Here is a 16,107-nt window from a genome sequence, read left to right on the forward strand (position 1 = left end):
ATGATACACGTTGTTGAAATTAAATTACACAAAAACATGAGCTTTTAAGTTGGCCCCATGGCTGCATATATACTGTGTGTGTGTGTGTGTGTCTATATATATATGTATATATATATATATATATATGTGTATATATATATATATGTATATGTATATATGTGTGTGTGTGTGTATATATATATATACAGTATATATAGATAGACATATAGATATATACATTTTTTTTTTTTACTTCCTGATCCTGAGAGCATGACAAAAACTGGAGCAAGACAGCGTTTTTGGAAGATATATAAGTTGTAATGCGGTTTTAAATGTCATATATGTTATTATGTTATTTTATTACTCTGTATTTGAACTGCCCGCGACCCAAGTGACGATAAGCGGCATAGAAAATGGATGGATGGGTGTATTTGAATTGCATGTTCATTGCTCTATGGCAGGGGTACACATGTTTTTCAGGTAGGGGAAAACTGAAAGGATGCAAGGGCCACTTTGATATTTTGAAAACACATGTAGATATGCAAAGGAGTTATATGTAATTCAAGAAAAAGTGCATCAAAAGCCTATTATTATTGTAGTATCAACTTTGGTGTTTGCTCTTCTTTTTCCCATTTTTGGTTTTTTTTTCTTAAATTTTTTAAATATTTCAACTTCCTTCTTATATAATCAGAGATTTTATTTTCGTCATTTGACTTTATTCCCATAGTATAACTTTTTCTCCAACCTAATTTTCTAAAAAGTACAACTTTATTTTGTGGGTTTTTTTCATAAGTTTATATATATATATATATATATATATATATATATATATATATATATATATATATATATATATTTCAACTGTCTGCTACTAAAATTACATTCTTATTCTTCATAATATTAGGAGTTTATTCTCGTAAAATTGTGACTTTTTTCCTTCCAGGCTTTTTTTTTTCCCAACTATTCCAACTTTCGTCTTCTAAATTTCCTTCTTGTATTTCTGACTTTATTCCCACAATATTTTTACTTTATTTTCATAACATAACTTTATCCGCAACCTAATTTTCCATAAATTAAAACAAAAAACGTTTTTTGTTGTTTTGTTTCTCATATTACAAGTTTTTAAAAAATTACATTTTTTCCTCTTTAATATTTCAGCTTTATATTACTACATTTTTTCCCCCTAGCATTTTTGTAAAATTACAAATTTTACAAAAATTCCTGCACATTTTTCGATTTTTGCTGCTATTTTTGTTTTTTAAAGTTTCTTATTAAATTATATTTTTAGAATGTGCCGTAGGCCAATAAAAACCGGCAACAAATGACCCCCGGGCCACACTTTGGACACCCCTGATCTATGGCCATACCTGTCAATCCTCTCAGTTTCTCCAGGAAAGTCGCGCATTCCCCCCTTCTTTTCTGGCCACCCTCCTGTTTAAATAATTTCCCATAAATTTCACAAATTTTTAAATCCTCTCAGTTACTGCAGGTGACAATGGTGACTGCAAATTTGTATTGCGTCGAGGGGAATTTCCCTTATTTTCCGGGAAATGTCTTATTTTCAAACGCAAATGTTGAAAGTTATGTCAGTGGCAGGGGTGTGTAAACTTTTTGCACAGGGGCATATTTTTTAATCAAATTTGAATATTATTGTGATCATATTGGTCACAATCAACATTACTGTATATGAAACGTTCATCACATTTAATCCGTAATGTGTGTCGAGATACGCTAAGCAATTGAATATCCAGCATAGTAGATCCCTGCCATGAGTTACATTCCAAGACAAATATTGGATGCACTCAAAAAAACCCTGAAAATAGCTATTTTTGATACTCAAAACCCACTGAAATGCCTCTCACAGTTATTCAACACATTTTAAGTTCAGTTTTCCTTTGTACCTAAATCATAATGTCTTGTCAAAGCGTCGTCTGCTGGAAAATCCTGAGTGCATTGACTTTGAAGGACAATGTTTGATTTGGTGAAGTTTTTAAACTGGGTGCCAACCCTCCCGTTTATCTGGACACTGGTCATCTCCATTACATCAAGGTGAACCAATGATGAGCCCTCTAACATCCAACCTATATAATAGAGACTGTGCTAGGGGTCAAGACTAGGGTTGGAGACTGTGAAAGTTCTCCCTGTGCTTACGTGCTTTCTTCGTGTACTGTAGCTTCTTCCATTAGACCCCAAGCGTACTTTATGCACATGTAGTGACGACTGCCCTTGTGTGCATGCTCGTCTGTCGTTAAGTGTCTTTCCTGTGATTGACAGGTGCTCAGTCCAGGGTGCCTCTCTCGTCCAGCTGAGATGGTCAATGAAAACCCTTTCCAGCTGCAAGCCCACAAATATTGTCACGACGTCTACAGCATCAGAGGTCTGGGTTCCTATTCGAGCAAAGCACCCGCCAACACTCCTTGTTATCGGTCTTCAGCGTATTTAAGAGTGACAAAGTGCATCTGCGTGGTACTGTGACAAAGTGTTGGCATCAGGGAGCGTCTTCATGACGCTGCTGTGCATCAACTGGCTGAACACATGGCTGCCCTCCTTGGTGTGTTCAGGGTAAAACAGACGCCCTCGTTTTGTCAGGCTGCTGCTACTGCGAGTTCTACATCGCCTGGATAGCGATAGTATTCGGCGAAACAGCGACCTCCGGAGGAGGATGTAGATCCAAGGGTCAAGGATGGGGTTCACGGATGCAATCCGGATGGCCGCCCGGTCGGCTGTGGGGTCATCTTTCAGCATGAGGCGGTTGGCAAACACTCTGACCTGAAAGGAAAACGATCCAGCTGTGGGTGAGGTTTGTGTTCATTTTCACTATTTATGCACAAATACCTCTCAGTAGTTAACAACAACGTACGCAATGGACACTTTATTAGGTACACATGAACAATCAAGTGATCAAGTGGAAAAAAACCTTAGAAAAGATACCAGTGCTCACTTTTAATTGGACACAGTAAGAGCTTTGGTCATGCATGGCTTTATTCGTTTCGGACATGCTTAACAAGTTACATTGGGGCAGAGGTGTCCAAAGCTCTTCCACCGAGGGCCTCATACTGAAAAATGAAAAGATGCAAGGGCCACTTTGATATTTTGGAAAGCAACACATGTAGGAATGTTAGCATGTTATATATATTACACGAAAAAAGTTCATCTCAGTTTCGTGATACAGGTTAAAAAGTGTATCATCAATTTCAACTTTGGTTTTTTTCCTTATTTTTGTTTGAAATCATCCAAATATTTAAACTGTCTTCATAAATAATCTTCCCAAATTTCTCACATAATATAACTTTTCCCAAACCTAATATTTCCAAACACGACGACTTTCGTTTTTTGTCAAAATATTCCGACTTAAAAAAAAAAAAATTTTGTCTTGAATATTTCAGCTCCACGGTACTACAATGACGCATTATTTTTCCTCATTACGAGATTATTCTTGTAAAATTGCGGCTTTTTTCTCGTAAGAATACTACTTTTTTCACTGAATATTTTGACTTTATTCTTGTAAAATTTGTTTTTTTTCCATTTCTGCTGTTATTAATTTTCCAACTATTTCAGCTTTTTCCACCAATTTTTTTCTTGTAACATTATGCTTTATTCCTATCATATTTTGACTTTATTTCCATAATGTTTAATGTTTATTCCCATAACTTTTTATCATAATATTACAACTTACGTGTTTTTAAATAAAATTCTTTAATATTTACATTTTATGCTACTAAAATGACATTGTTTTTCTCATCATGTTACAATGTTGTTCTCGTAAAATGATGACTTTCTCGTTGGATTGCAACTTTTTCTCTTAATGTTTGAGCTTTATTCGTATAAAATTGCTGCTGATTTTTCCATTTGTTGTCCATCCATCCATCCATTTTCTATACCGCTTCATCCTCATTCGGGTCACAGGGGCATGCTGGAGCCTATCCCAGCTGACTTCGGGCGAGAGGCAGGGTACACCCTGGACTGGTCGCCAGCCAATCACAGGGCACATATAGACAAACAACCATTCACACTCACATTCATACCTATGGACAATTTCGAGTCGCCAATTAACCCATTTGTTGTCATTGTTTTTAATTTTTTGTCGAACTTTGGATGTCCCTGCTTTAGGACTTGAAACAATTCAGCCTGTTCGAAAAGGAGTATACTCTTCTACCTCTTATAGAGAACATATACTTTATATTACTGTATATACTGTACCAGAAGTTTGGCATTTTCATCTAAAATGTAGGAAAACCTTCACAGGTGAACTTAATTTGGCAAAGAGCTGTGTCCGGTATGCTTTCACACTCACCACTAGTGGAGCCGAACAGGCCAGAACCACGACGGAAGTCATCACCAGCACCGTCATGATCTGTGTCTCCGCGGCGGAGGACAGGTCCCTCCACCTGTCCCGGACGCTGCTCCTGCCGCTACCCATCCTTCGCACGCTGCGCCGCCGCATAAGCAGAAGCGCGCCGCACACGGCCACGTTGAGCGCGGTGGTTCCCACGATGAGCACGACGCTCACCACGCCGTACAGCACCGAGTACACGGCGGCCACCGGCTCGGGTGTGTTCAGGTCGATGAAGCACCAGGTTTTGGAGGGCTGCAGCTTGCTCCTCACCGCGCCCATCATTGGGATGCAGCAGAAGAGGACATTGGTGCCGTACATGAACACCAGGAAGATTCGCGCAAAGCGTCGGTCCACCCCCCACCGCTGGTACAAGTAAGGGCAGCATATGGCCATGTACCTCTCCGCCGCCATGGCGCAAATGATGCTCAGGCCGGTCAAGCCGAAAAAGAGCAACAAAAAGGCGTGGAAGTCACAGAGTTTCCCGCTTTGGAGCAGCTTGCCGTCCATGTAGTTTGCGATGGTGATCGGACTTGCGAGACATGTGCCCAGCAGGTCTGTCACAGCCAGTCCGCACACCAGAGTGTAGAAAGCAGAACTTTTCCTCTCCTGTCTCGACACCGAGAGAACGATGATGGCTATTATATTCCCAATGGCTCCCCCGGCGAACATTAATATCGGTAAAGACATCGTTTCTTTCCAGCGATGAACCATTAGGGTCTCATTCCTGGAGGTGGAACCGTGCGTAAAGTTCGGATTCTCCATGGACACACGCACCAAGTGGCTCACGTTTGACAGCAGCATGTCTTTTGGGCTCAAGTGGACTTTAGGGGTTATCTCTCGGACCGGATCATGAGGACTCATGTTGGGCTCTCCAGTGGTTCCAGTAATCCACATGGACTGGGTCTTTACGCACCAGTGGGATCCGCCAAGTAGGCAGATACCCCTGTGCTACAGCCCACCCAGCAATCTGATTGGACGAGGGAGTAGCCTATAAAGGGTGGGCAGGTCGATTCAAACATCGATGGTACCGATACCAAGGGTGGGTTCCAAATTGGGTCGATATAGCATGCTATTTTTCAGTTCTCTCCTATGTTTGTTTTTAAATAATATACAAACATGGTAATGGTTTACTTTACTTCGAACAAAACCATACAGTCACTCAATAAGCTTGATCATTTTCAAATAATACTAGCCTTTATTTACTTGGTATCAGCTTGATACCAAAATGTGCAGTATTGCCAACCCAGTTTTTTTCTGTAACATTTTATCATCTGTCAGTGGTGACGCAATCACAGTCCCCGGTCATGTTTGTGGCAGCTTGTGAGCGGGTCAACTTTTCTCACAAGTTTGTCAAACATATGAGATTAATTAGTTATACACGCAAGGCTGCATGTCTGCTGGAGGACAAATTCTTCCTCCCCCAGAAGTGCAATGAAAAGACTCAAGGCCCAGTTACTCTACATAATAATAATAACAGTACAACAACAACAACACGCAAACCGCAGCTCCCCCAAATTACTGCTGAGTTCTCATTTTTTGCGACTGTCTTTTTTTGTTTTCTTGTTCAATTATATTTTTCGAATGGGCCCCGGGCCGCACTTTTGACACCCCTGCCTTACAACACAGTGTTTTGCGTGTGATGCATATTCTGCGTCAATATAGCATGGCAATGTTGAAACTGCAGACAAATTAGTTTAACATACTGTAGGACATGGAGATGACTGTAAATGGTTGTATAAGGAGCAGGCAGGACGTCAGCAACAAAAAGCCTGCTACGACTCTCCAGCCATCACACATAAGTACAGTCTGACTTATGTTTACAGTGAGGAGCATCGCTGATGGTCTCTGACTGCAGCCGGCCTTAAAAGACCAAGTAGAACACCACCCTGAGAGAGGTAAACTTCGCAAGAGAGCTGGCAGCCTCTGAAATGGCAACATAAGTGATGCCAAAGCGTGGAAACTCCGCTGCTGAGTGGAATGTCCCCGAGTTCACGGTGAATCATAGGATGAACAAGCTGTCCCTCTCTGCTTTATAGTTCTCTTCAGCGTTGTAAAGGTAGCTCGTTTATATGAAATGCACTTACACTGTGTTTTATCTGTCAATGATCTCTGCAGACGGCGGAATTAGGAAATGTGCACACGGAGAAGAATTTAGTATGTGACTCACAGAACTTTTGTAAACATTGCACATATATGTATAAAAATGTACAGGACATCATCTTAAACCTCTGTAAAGCAATGACTCCTTGGTTTACACGCCCACTCATGCGGCTACAGAGAGCTTCCAATAGATTCCAACAGATTTATGTGCTGAGTGATGCTTCAGAATCCAAGTCAGCATCATCTTCACCGGAACCGACCAAAGCAATCATGGAAAACTTACCTGCTGCTTGCAGTTCACGCAAGACGCGGTTTTGTTGACAGTTTCTCCACACGAAAAGTTGTGTGCTGCAGTGAAATGCGTCCAAGAACTAATGGCCTGCACCGCAGAGCCACGTTTGTCAAAATTGGGGGTGGCCGCCTCAGCCACCTCGCCGCTCCGCCACCGTCTCTGACTGACTGACTGACTTCGACGTACGTCAACTGAAACTAACCATCGCTTGCACATTTACATTCAGAATTTGCGATGAAGTATTTTTTAACTTACAGCACAACTGACACGATTTTCCTCCGTTTGTATGTCGTAATGTAATATCGTGGTTCTATTATCGCTCCCTTGCTCTATCGCGTTTTTTTCAGAAGTTTTTTTGTATGAATTAATAAAAGATTGCTGTATTTTGGTTGACTATGGCGTATTATTAGTCACAAAATATAGAAATACAAAGGTATAGTATTCTGGCCACTAGGCGACATGACAGAGTGAAAAGAAGTTCTCCTCCCATTCCGTGTGGAAGTGGTAAGTTTTTGGCTTATTTGTCCTTCTTCCTCGCTCCGTTTTAAACCCTTTCTTAACTTTAGGATACAGTAAATAAATTGGAGGCTAACTATATAATAGGAGTGTAAAGGTGACTACAGGGTTCTAATAATGGTGAAGATTGTATTTAGAAAGTCATAAACAGGTTTTCTATGCTCTATTGAATCCTACTTCGCAGAAATTCACTTACTGTCATTTCTGTTTTCATATGATATTGTAGTGACGGCAGTATTATGTATGGTTTTGAGCTGTGATTCAGGGGTTATAGGGGGCTATTGGGGGCAGTGGTGTTTGCCTGCTCGTTAGAGCCAGACCAAGAGAGAAGAAGAGTTGCCAAGCAGCTGGTGGAAGTGCGTCTTGCTGGAAAGTATACAGTTCTGTTGTGTAGACACCAAACCCTGATTTGTGCGTCATCCTGCCTCATCATCTAATATTCTATACTCTTATAAATCTCATAATTTTGTTTTATTTGTTGACTACAATGACAAGACAGCCTTTTTTTCCTTTAAAACCTTTCTTACAGTGTTTTACAATCAGCATTTTATTAGTTGCTGCGGGTAGAATCCAGGTTAATACTGCCATACTTTTATTTTGCACTGAACAGGAAGTTTCACATTTGAATGCTGTGAAACTGGACAGTAGTTACGTTGCTGTTGTTTCAGACTGCGTAGCCGTAACAATGGAGTTAGCCATTCTACAATAAATGTTGACATAAACTGACTGATTCTTCATAGGGTCTCAGATTGTGGACTCGTTTCAGTAATAATACAGCAAAGCGGGACTTGATTAGTTTTTCGAAATAGACGGGTTTGTGTTACATACATTTTCATTCAATTAAATTAAACTTTTTCATTATTATCACTGACTTTATTCAGCGAAAATCACATCACAAAGTTTCAACGGTGAGGCGTTGGCTGTCGATTTCAACTCATTTTTAAGTGACCAAATATGGTTCCTCGCTTTATAGGCCTCTCCAAATATATAACGTAAGAAAAATGTCTCACGATTATTCATTTAAGAGACATGTTATACCTCCTGCTGCAACTGTGGCAGAAGCTATGATGCAGATTTAATGTTCTGCACAGTTGCTCTCAGTGTAACACGGCTCACTGCTTACCATTCATTAAAGCTATAAAAAAACCCAAAACAATAAAAGCCAACTTAACCAAATGACTCGATTACAATGCAACAAATTGTTGTTATTAACTGTGGCAACAACTTGTGACCACAGTGGTCTGATATCCTCACGGAAATATAAATTTATCACGTAAAAAATATGTAATTGTGGTTTAATTGCTGTTTTTATGGCGTCTAACAGATGGCCTTAAAAGCCTTAAAAATGGATGCAAACCAAACAGAAGTTGTGCTGTCATGCAAACTTTTTTTCATTGTGTTTTTTTTTTAGCACTGCCCACTCTGGGAAGTGAGTCAAGATGATCGGAGAACCACAAGGGAATCCAAAGTTGAGCGAGTCTGGAGTTACATAAACTAGTAAGACAAAAGTCACCCCGACTTGCACTACATAAAAGACAATGCCACCCATGGTTGTATCATACTGTAGCTCATCACAATGTGTCAGTTACTTTGAAACTATCATTAGTGCATGCCTGTGGAGCGCCACACGGAGGAACATCTCTGCATATTACCTTTTATTGCCTTTTATGAGACTTATTGAACTTTTCAGACTCCTCTCATGGGAGCTAAAGCAAGCGCACAGTGATGACGGCATTCCACATGACATCTTCCTGGCTGTGGTGTTTCCACAGAAGGGCTTGGGATGAATGTGGTGCGTCATGTCCGTCTGTCTTGCTGTCAAAGAGGTCTAAATATCCAGAGCTTGGATGCTATTTCAATTAAAGAATAATCCCTTTCATTTAGAGAAGATTAGGGGATTATCTGAAAGGAAACTCTTCCTGTCTCTGGGAGTTTCGTGTATAGACGTTTCAACATGCAGGAAAACCTCTTGGCTAACACAAATATCGTAGTCTGGCTCGCAAATATTTGTTCAACAGTGTTCAACATTTGCGTTTTTATCTTTTTAACTAAGTGGAGAGAGTTTTATGACTGTAACGTCTCAGTTTTTTGCCACATGCTCTCAAACTTAACCCTGTTTTAAGTTAGAACAGCCAGTATAAATGCTCACGGTGCAGCGAAACAAAAACGCCCATCCACTGTGTCCCATGCACCTCAGTACTTCTGTCAGCTCATCAATAAACAGAAGTGAGCTTGTTCCATTGGCCTCCTCCATGTTTGCCACGTGACGGGGAATGCTTTGGATCACAAGCTGTTCCTTTTATTCCCCATCCAAGTCTACTCATGGATTTTGATTGTTCTCATTTGAATCCCGCGTGGTGAAAAACCCGGTCATTGTGAATGTAACAGAAAAATGCACACTTAAAGGTCGCACTTTGTTTGGATGGTCTAAAGGGACCATCTCTGGCGCCTTTCCCAGCCAGAGAATGTCCCTGTGAGAGTCACATGACCATACACTAATCTGACTATCTTCTTCAAGAGCTCTCATGAGTGTGAGATTCCCAGCGGATGTTAATGTTTCATCAGTGCATTCTCAGACCACCTTTGACCCTGACGCATTTTATCTGTGAGTGTGTGCGAGCAGCAGGGATATACTCCAAGCAGGTGATTTTTTTTTTTTACCCGGTACCAAAATTACAAGTTTGTCTTTTTTCTGCAAATAAGTCAAAACTGTACTGATTATTTTTTTTTAGCAACTGCCAGCTGAAGATTTCCTGGCAGGCCTTTGCTGTGATGGAGACGCAGCAAACTGCAGGGGAATGTCCCGCGTTAGGACAGACATGGCTGTCCTCCAACACAAGAGGTACAACATCGCTGTTGTTGACATTAACATCGCACTGTAACCAGCAACACAAGCAGATGTGCTGATGATAAGTCAGTGTCAAGTTGTTCCAGCTGCCTGGAAGTTACCAAAAAGTAATTGGTGCAACCTTTAACTTGAATATTTATGTTTATCGTGCACTGTTGATCCTTTATTGACGTTGCACCTGCACACAAACTACTGTTCTAATTCTAATTATGCCACTTGTCATCTTTTAAGTTATAAGTCTATTTTTATAACTGCTTGGTAGGCTTTGATTCTTGTCTCCTCAACACTTTGTGTATTACATAACTTAATTCACTTCCAAGCAGGGGGTTGTCTGAGTACCCCGGGCGCAGCAAACTACAACCACAATAATAAACCTTTCATTTCCCATATTAAACTGCAATAACATTCACTTTCACGCAAATAAACATGGGCCTCGAGTCACTTTTGCGCCATATACAGTATGCTACTCAAGATCACATTTTTTTACTACAGTTCTCGTGTTTTTGTTATAAGAGAAGACCTGTACGGGAATTGGACCATCCACTCATTCATGCAGCTCGAAATCTGGTCGGTCCTCAGTAAACTCACGATTCAGCATCCAGCATTCCCTGCAAATTTACAGATTTTCATTCAAAAAACTTTTTCTTTTTCTCCAAAAACTGTTTTTTTTCCACAGAAAACACACCTCATTCAAGCTAAGTCGGTATATAATTTAATATCATATAATTGAATATCATTTATAAATATGTTATTAAACAGGTTAAATGTATCGCGTACATACTGTACACTACTGTTAAAAACCCCCCACAATTTTGGCATGTTTATGTATTCATGCTTCACTGATAATGTTTTTTGTCAAGTGTTGCGATTTCCCGCTTTGTTCGGTAAGCCTTCAACGCACCACGGTTGCTGTGAGCCGTAAAAGTGAAACTTAACTGTATGATTGATTCCATCTATTCATTGATCATCATACATTAGCATTCATTAGTGGTACATTTGATCATTTTAAATGCATGTGATCACGTGTGAGGCATACTGAAGAAAGAAGGGGAGGGTCCTGGAGCTGAATCTAATGTACCGGTAATAATGATGACAACAGTCACCTTTATTGCAAATGTTGATGGGAAATCGGAGGATAATGTCAATCTCAAGCTAGCAGGAGTGTTTGGAGGGTGAGGGGGAGCGAGATGTGTGTCAAAAATTTGTATGAGCATCTGCCTTTCTTGGAACGGAAGTCCCACGAATCGCGGGGATCTACTGTATACTGTATATCATGTATTGCCATGTCATTGATTTTTACACATAATCTCATGACGATACAGACTAGAAAAGCAAAAGCACCCAGTCAAAAAACATTGGCATTAACAGCTGTGGCTGTACGCAACCTCCTGATGTCAACTCTACAAGATGGCAGTACATGCATTTGAGGTATCATGACCTGTCAGCATCCAGCAGCTTTATCTCCCTCAGCGTGCACTTGAAAATGACAGTAGTGGGAAACTCGCATGAAATCAAGCAGTGTAAATTGTGTGAGGTGTGAGTGTTTTGGGAAGTCCAGCTGTTCCAGTTGTGCAGTCACTGACGTTCTACAGAAGAGTGTTACAGGAATTTAGAAAGCTTTGTGACGAGGATAACTGGAACTACTTGTCTGAAGTCAAGCTAATGTGAGGGGAACACTGATAGCATTTGTGAACAGATGTTCGGTCTCTTGTGAAGTGTTTTCGCACAAGTCAATCATTTGTTGTTACGAGCTACAGCAAAGGTCATCGTTTTTTAGTATAATTAAAAAGCTGCTGCGTACTTAGCTTTAGTATGTCATGTATTGAAGCTGAAAGGAGAAATATAAGCAAAATCAAAAACATGAACAATGCAAAATGAGAAATTTGTGAAACTAAAAAGATACATTGTTCTTCAAACTTCAGGGAACCAGATAGGCTTACTACCATAAAGTGAATTTCATGGACTTCAGACCTACAATACAAATTGAGGGCCTGACCATCAGTAAACTCTAATCATTTAAAAACTCACATTTATGAAGTATTCATCCATATACTGTATATCCATAGCAATACACAAAATCTGTATTATAAATGCAGGAAAACAAGCATGTACAGTGATGTTTATTATTCATGTATTATACAGTAAATGTATTTTACACAAACTTCTAATTTATACATTTATTAATAATTATTATTTATTAATTAGAATCATTATTAGCAATTTTTCCAAATTCAACGCCTTCAGTACTGGCCATTTTAGACAAATTTTAACTGATTTTTCCAGTATATGATTTTTGGGTATATAAACATGGAACCTACCAGAAGAATACGTACGAATGGGTACGAATCTCTGTTGGGCGTCTCTGTGAGGAATTTGCATGTTCTCCCCGTGTGTGCGTTTTCTCCGGGTACTCTGGTTTCCTACCACATTCCAGAAGCATGCATGTTAGGTTAACTGGAGACTCTAAATTGTCCATAGGTAGGAAAGTGAGAGTGAATGGTTGTTTGTCTATATGTGCCCTGCGATTGGCTGGCGACCAGTCCATGGTGTACCCCGCCTCTTGGCCGAAGTCAGCTAGGATAGGCTGCAGCATACCCGCGACCCTAGTGATGATAAGCGGCATAGAAAATAGATTGGATGGATATAACACCGTTAACTATTTACAATTTTCACATTTGGAACTAAGCTGTGTGTGTGTGTGCGTGCATGCATTAAAATTTCCCTACAGTGCGTATCCTTCTGCACGTTACGCTTCCCCCTGCTCTTCCACTTCCTCCTTGCCGTTGAGTGTGTTTTTACATAAAAAAGACCCATGCCAAGCTCTTACCAAATGTACTTCTACCACCTTGTGGCCATTTTTATGGCTTAATATTGCTCTAACAGTGACATCTTTTACGGTGCACTTGCGTCATTTTTTGCCTCTCGTGTAAAAAACGTATAAATACATCTTTGGGATTGGGCGTTCTGGCTTATAAAAACGTATAAATACGTCTTTGGTATTGAATGAGTTAATAATAATAATATTTATTTTTTTTTAGGTTTGAGTATTTTTAATTTTATTTTTTAACTGTTGTTTTGCTCCCTGGAAAGCGTCTTTGTCTTTATGAAAAGCGCTGTACCAGTAAAATGTCTTATTATTATTATTATAAATGGCAAAATAATACGATAAATACATCATTGCTTCAGAGGAACTACAATGACCTTGACACTACTTCAGGTTTCCATGGAGACAGTGTGCGCTTCAAGGCCAAGCTGATTGGTGTGGACATGGTACCCAGTGCCAGTGGTGACAAGATGTGCAGAGACTCCATGAGTAAACTTAAGGTATTGCAAGAAAACAACACAACTAAATCTCGGTATCAGTTACTTTCATACATTTTGTGCATTGAAGATGCTACAAGGAATCCAATGTAGGTCAGCATATGCTTAGCTATCCAACATCCACATCTTAGCTTTGTGTTATAGGTGATAATAAGAGATAATAAGACATATTAAACAGAAATAAGACATATTATAAACTTACACATTGGCATTGGGAGAGCCACATTATCAACAATGGCAATTGTCTCATCCATGTAACATTACTGACATCTAGTGACCAGTGTAGAATATTACAGTATATAATCACACACACACCCCTAGCCTACAGTTTGTTTCATTTGATCCGCTTACTACACGCTTGTGTAGAAATAATACTTATGTACTTTTACACTATAATCACACACACACACACACACACTCAAAATGCTCAATTTAGCCCCAGTATGCATAAAATTTGCTTAAATATGCATATTTTTTACCTAATACTAGGGCGTAGTCAACGTCCCCCTTAATTAATAAATTACTGCAGTTTAGTGGTTTGACTACGGCCTATTATTACAAAAAAAAATATGCATATTTAAGACAATTTTTCACATTCTTGGCCAAAATTATTAATTTCCAAGCATAGAAGTTACAAAATGAACGAAAATACAAATATAAAGCATTTTGTCTTATTTCCTCTTATTATGTGTCCTACATTGGGTAACTAACTAACATTGGCAAGTGTAAAGGTGACTACGGGGTGTTCTTTTATGTCTAGAGAGCTCTAATAATGTTAAAATTATGTATAATAGTATAAGCCTTATCTTACTTGGAGATGGTTGAACATAAAGGGTCAGCTCTTTCAATACTAAGCTTGTGTGCGTGTGCGTGTGCGTGTGTCCATTGCAGCGCATGGAGACAGCTGCAAGAAAACAGGGCAAACACAAGCAGAGAGTGTGGTTGAAAGTCTCATGCACCGGCTTCAAGATTGTAGACGAACGCACTGGGGTAATGTGACTCATTACAAACTATTCAATTCTTTGTGTTCATTCAATGCGCACCAAAGACTGTTTCCCTGTTTGGATTATCACACTAAGACCAGTTTCCTTCTTGTTTCCCACCATTCCTTTGGGAAGAGACAAAGAGCATTTATGAAACTGAATTGGATGAAAAGCCAGCAAACAAAAAAAAGAAGAAAAGTTCATACTTTTAGTTTCCAGATGAAAAACACTGACCTTGAATGACTTGCCCACAAAAATAGATGATGGCTCCAATAACATTAAAACTGGCTGAACAGCCAACAGAAGAGTTGAATGTGAGATAAATGACAAGAAGACCTAATTATACAGCTTGACTTTTGGAAGTAAAATGATTCAAATCATTGATACAGTGATCCATCACGGTTTATCACGGTTAATTGGTTTCAGACTTGACCGTGATAAGTGAATTTCTCCAAAGTAGGAGTCCCTATTTATAAAGGGAATCTCTTCATAATTAGAGCGTAGAAAACCTGTTTACGACCTTCTAAATATGGTTTTTAACATTATTAGAGTCCTCTAGTCATGAAATAACACCCCTATAGTCACCTTTGCACGCGTATTACCCAATATAGTAGATATAATAAGAGTAAATAAGATATTCAAGGCGTAAATACTCATGCTCCTGTGTGTTACTATAAATGTGTTCCCTCGGAGAAGTGGACAGGAAGTGACATCAGGGGTTTAGAGTTGAGTTTCAGCTTTGCGTGGGTAAAAGCCGCAAAAGCACCTTGTGTTTTTGAGGTAGTTAAATAAACAGCATGATTTATTAATATATTTTTGAAAATTCGAAGCGTGAAGTGGCGAGGGATGACTGTAAACGCTTGAAAGCAGCATTTATCTCACAAAGCTGGAATATTGAAATTATTTATAATGCGAGTCATACTGAATGAAATTAAATGACGTGAAAAAAATAAAGGAACAATGCCATCGAACCTAAATCTGTCTCCATTTTTTGGAATGCATCACAGATGGTGATGATGTTGATGTTCATCCTGCTGGAAAATATTTTGATTGGATTTTATTGCTTCAGATTGTTCACAATCTTGGACTAAATTCTAGTGTGAAATCATCCTTGCCTCTTTTTCAGGCAGTCCAACATGAACACGAGAGGAGCAAGATCAGTTCACTCGTCAAAGACAAGTGGGACCTGAGAGCTTTGGCATACATCTACCGACAAGAAGACACCTACAGCCTCTTCTACGTCAAGATGGCTCACCTGGTAACAACACACCCACAAGGCCACACAGGAAACACTGACATTTGAATTCTTAAAGGGGGAAGTCCTCCATTATGATCAGCAATGTTTATGTGTTACGCTCCAGCCGGGGGAAACAGCAGAGGTCTAACATACGGTAAAGCGGCCCCAACTCTCTCGAGTCTCAAAAGCCACCAGGCAACTTTTTTAGTGCTGTACGGTGAATTTATTTACAGTAGGGTAGAAACAAAAGACACATCCAAAAAAACTAAGTGCAGCCATTTGGAAAGGGAGAGAGATGGGAGATGCTCTTCGCTCTACGGGTGTCTCTCTGCCTCTTTATGGAGGGCTGGTCCCCCACTGCAGTCAATCCGGGGAGCCGGAGTCCTACGAAACATTAAAAGATCCCAGACACACACCAACACAACATTTGCACTTAACAAACAAACAAACAAAAAAACATGACAACCTTAGTCTTAACATTATGTAACATACATC

General features: G+C 39.6%; 1 protein-coding gene across 1 annotated transcript; it reads right to left on the reverse strand.

The window, feature by feature from the left end:
* Window positions 1-817: 817 nt before the first annotated feature.
* LOC129188831 (prostaglandin E2 receptor EP4 subtype-like) lies at window positions 818-5,198 on the reverse strand. The gene is made up of 2 exons (XM_054789868.1): window positions 4,274-5,198; window positions 818-2,748 (listed from the first exon to the last, which is right to left on the reverse strand). Exons 1-2 carry the CDS (start codon window positions 5,174-5,176, stop codon window positions 2,419-2,421), a joined length of 1,233 nt encoding a protein of 410 aa, XP_054645843.1. The 5' UTR covers window positions 5,177-5,198; the 3' UTR covers window positions 818-2,418.
* Window positions 5,199-16,107: the final 10,909 nt, after the last annotated feature.

This window comes from Dunckerocampus dactyliophorus, chromosome 10 (assembly GCF_027744805.1).
Source record: "Dunckerocampus dactyliophorus isolate RoL2022-P2 chromosome 10, RoL_Ddac_1.1, whole genome shotgun sequence".
In the NCBI taxonomy this organism is placed as follows: domain Eukaryota; kingdom Metazoa; phylum Chordata; class Actinopteri; order Syngnathiformes; family Syngnathidae; genus Dunckerocampus; species Dunckerocampus dactyliophorus.

Bases quoted from the DNA above. Each gene is read 5' to 3' on its own strand.
- LOC129188831 (XM_054789868.1), bottom strand. From the start codon at position 5,176: ATGAGTCCTCATGATCCGGTCCGAGAGATAACCCCTAAAGTCCACTTG. The intron at 2,749-4,273 runs GTGAGTGTGAAA...TTTTCCTTTCAG, and splicing joins CCTGTTCGGCTCCACTAGTG to GTCAGAGTGTTTGCCAACCG.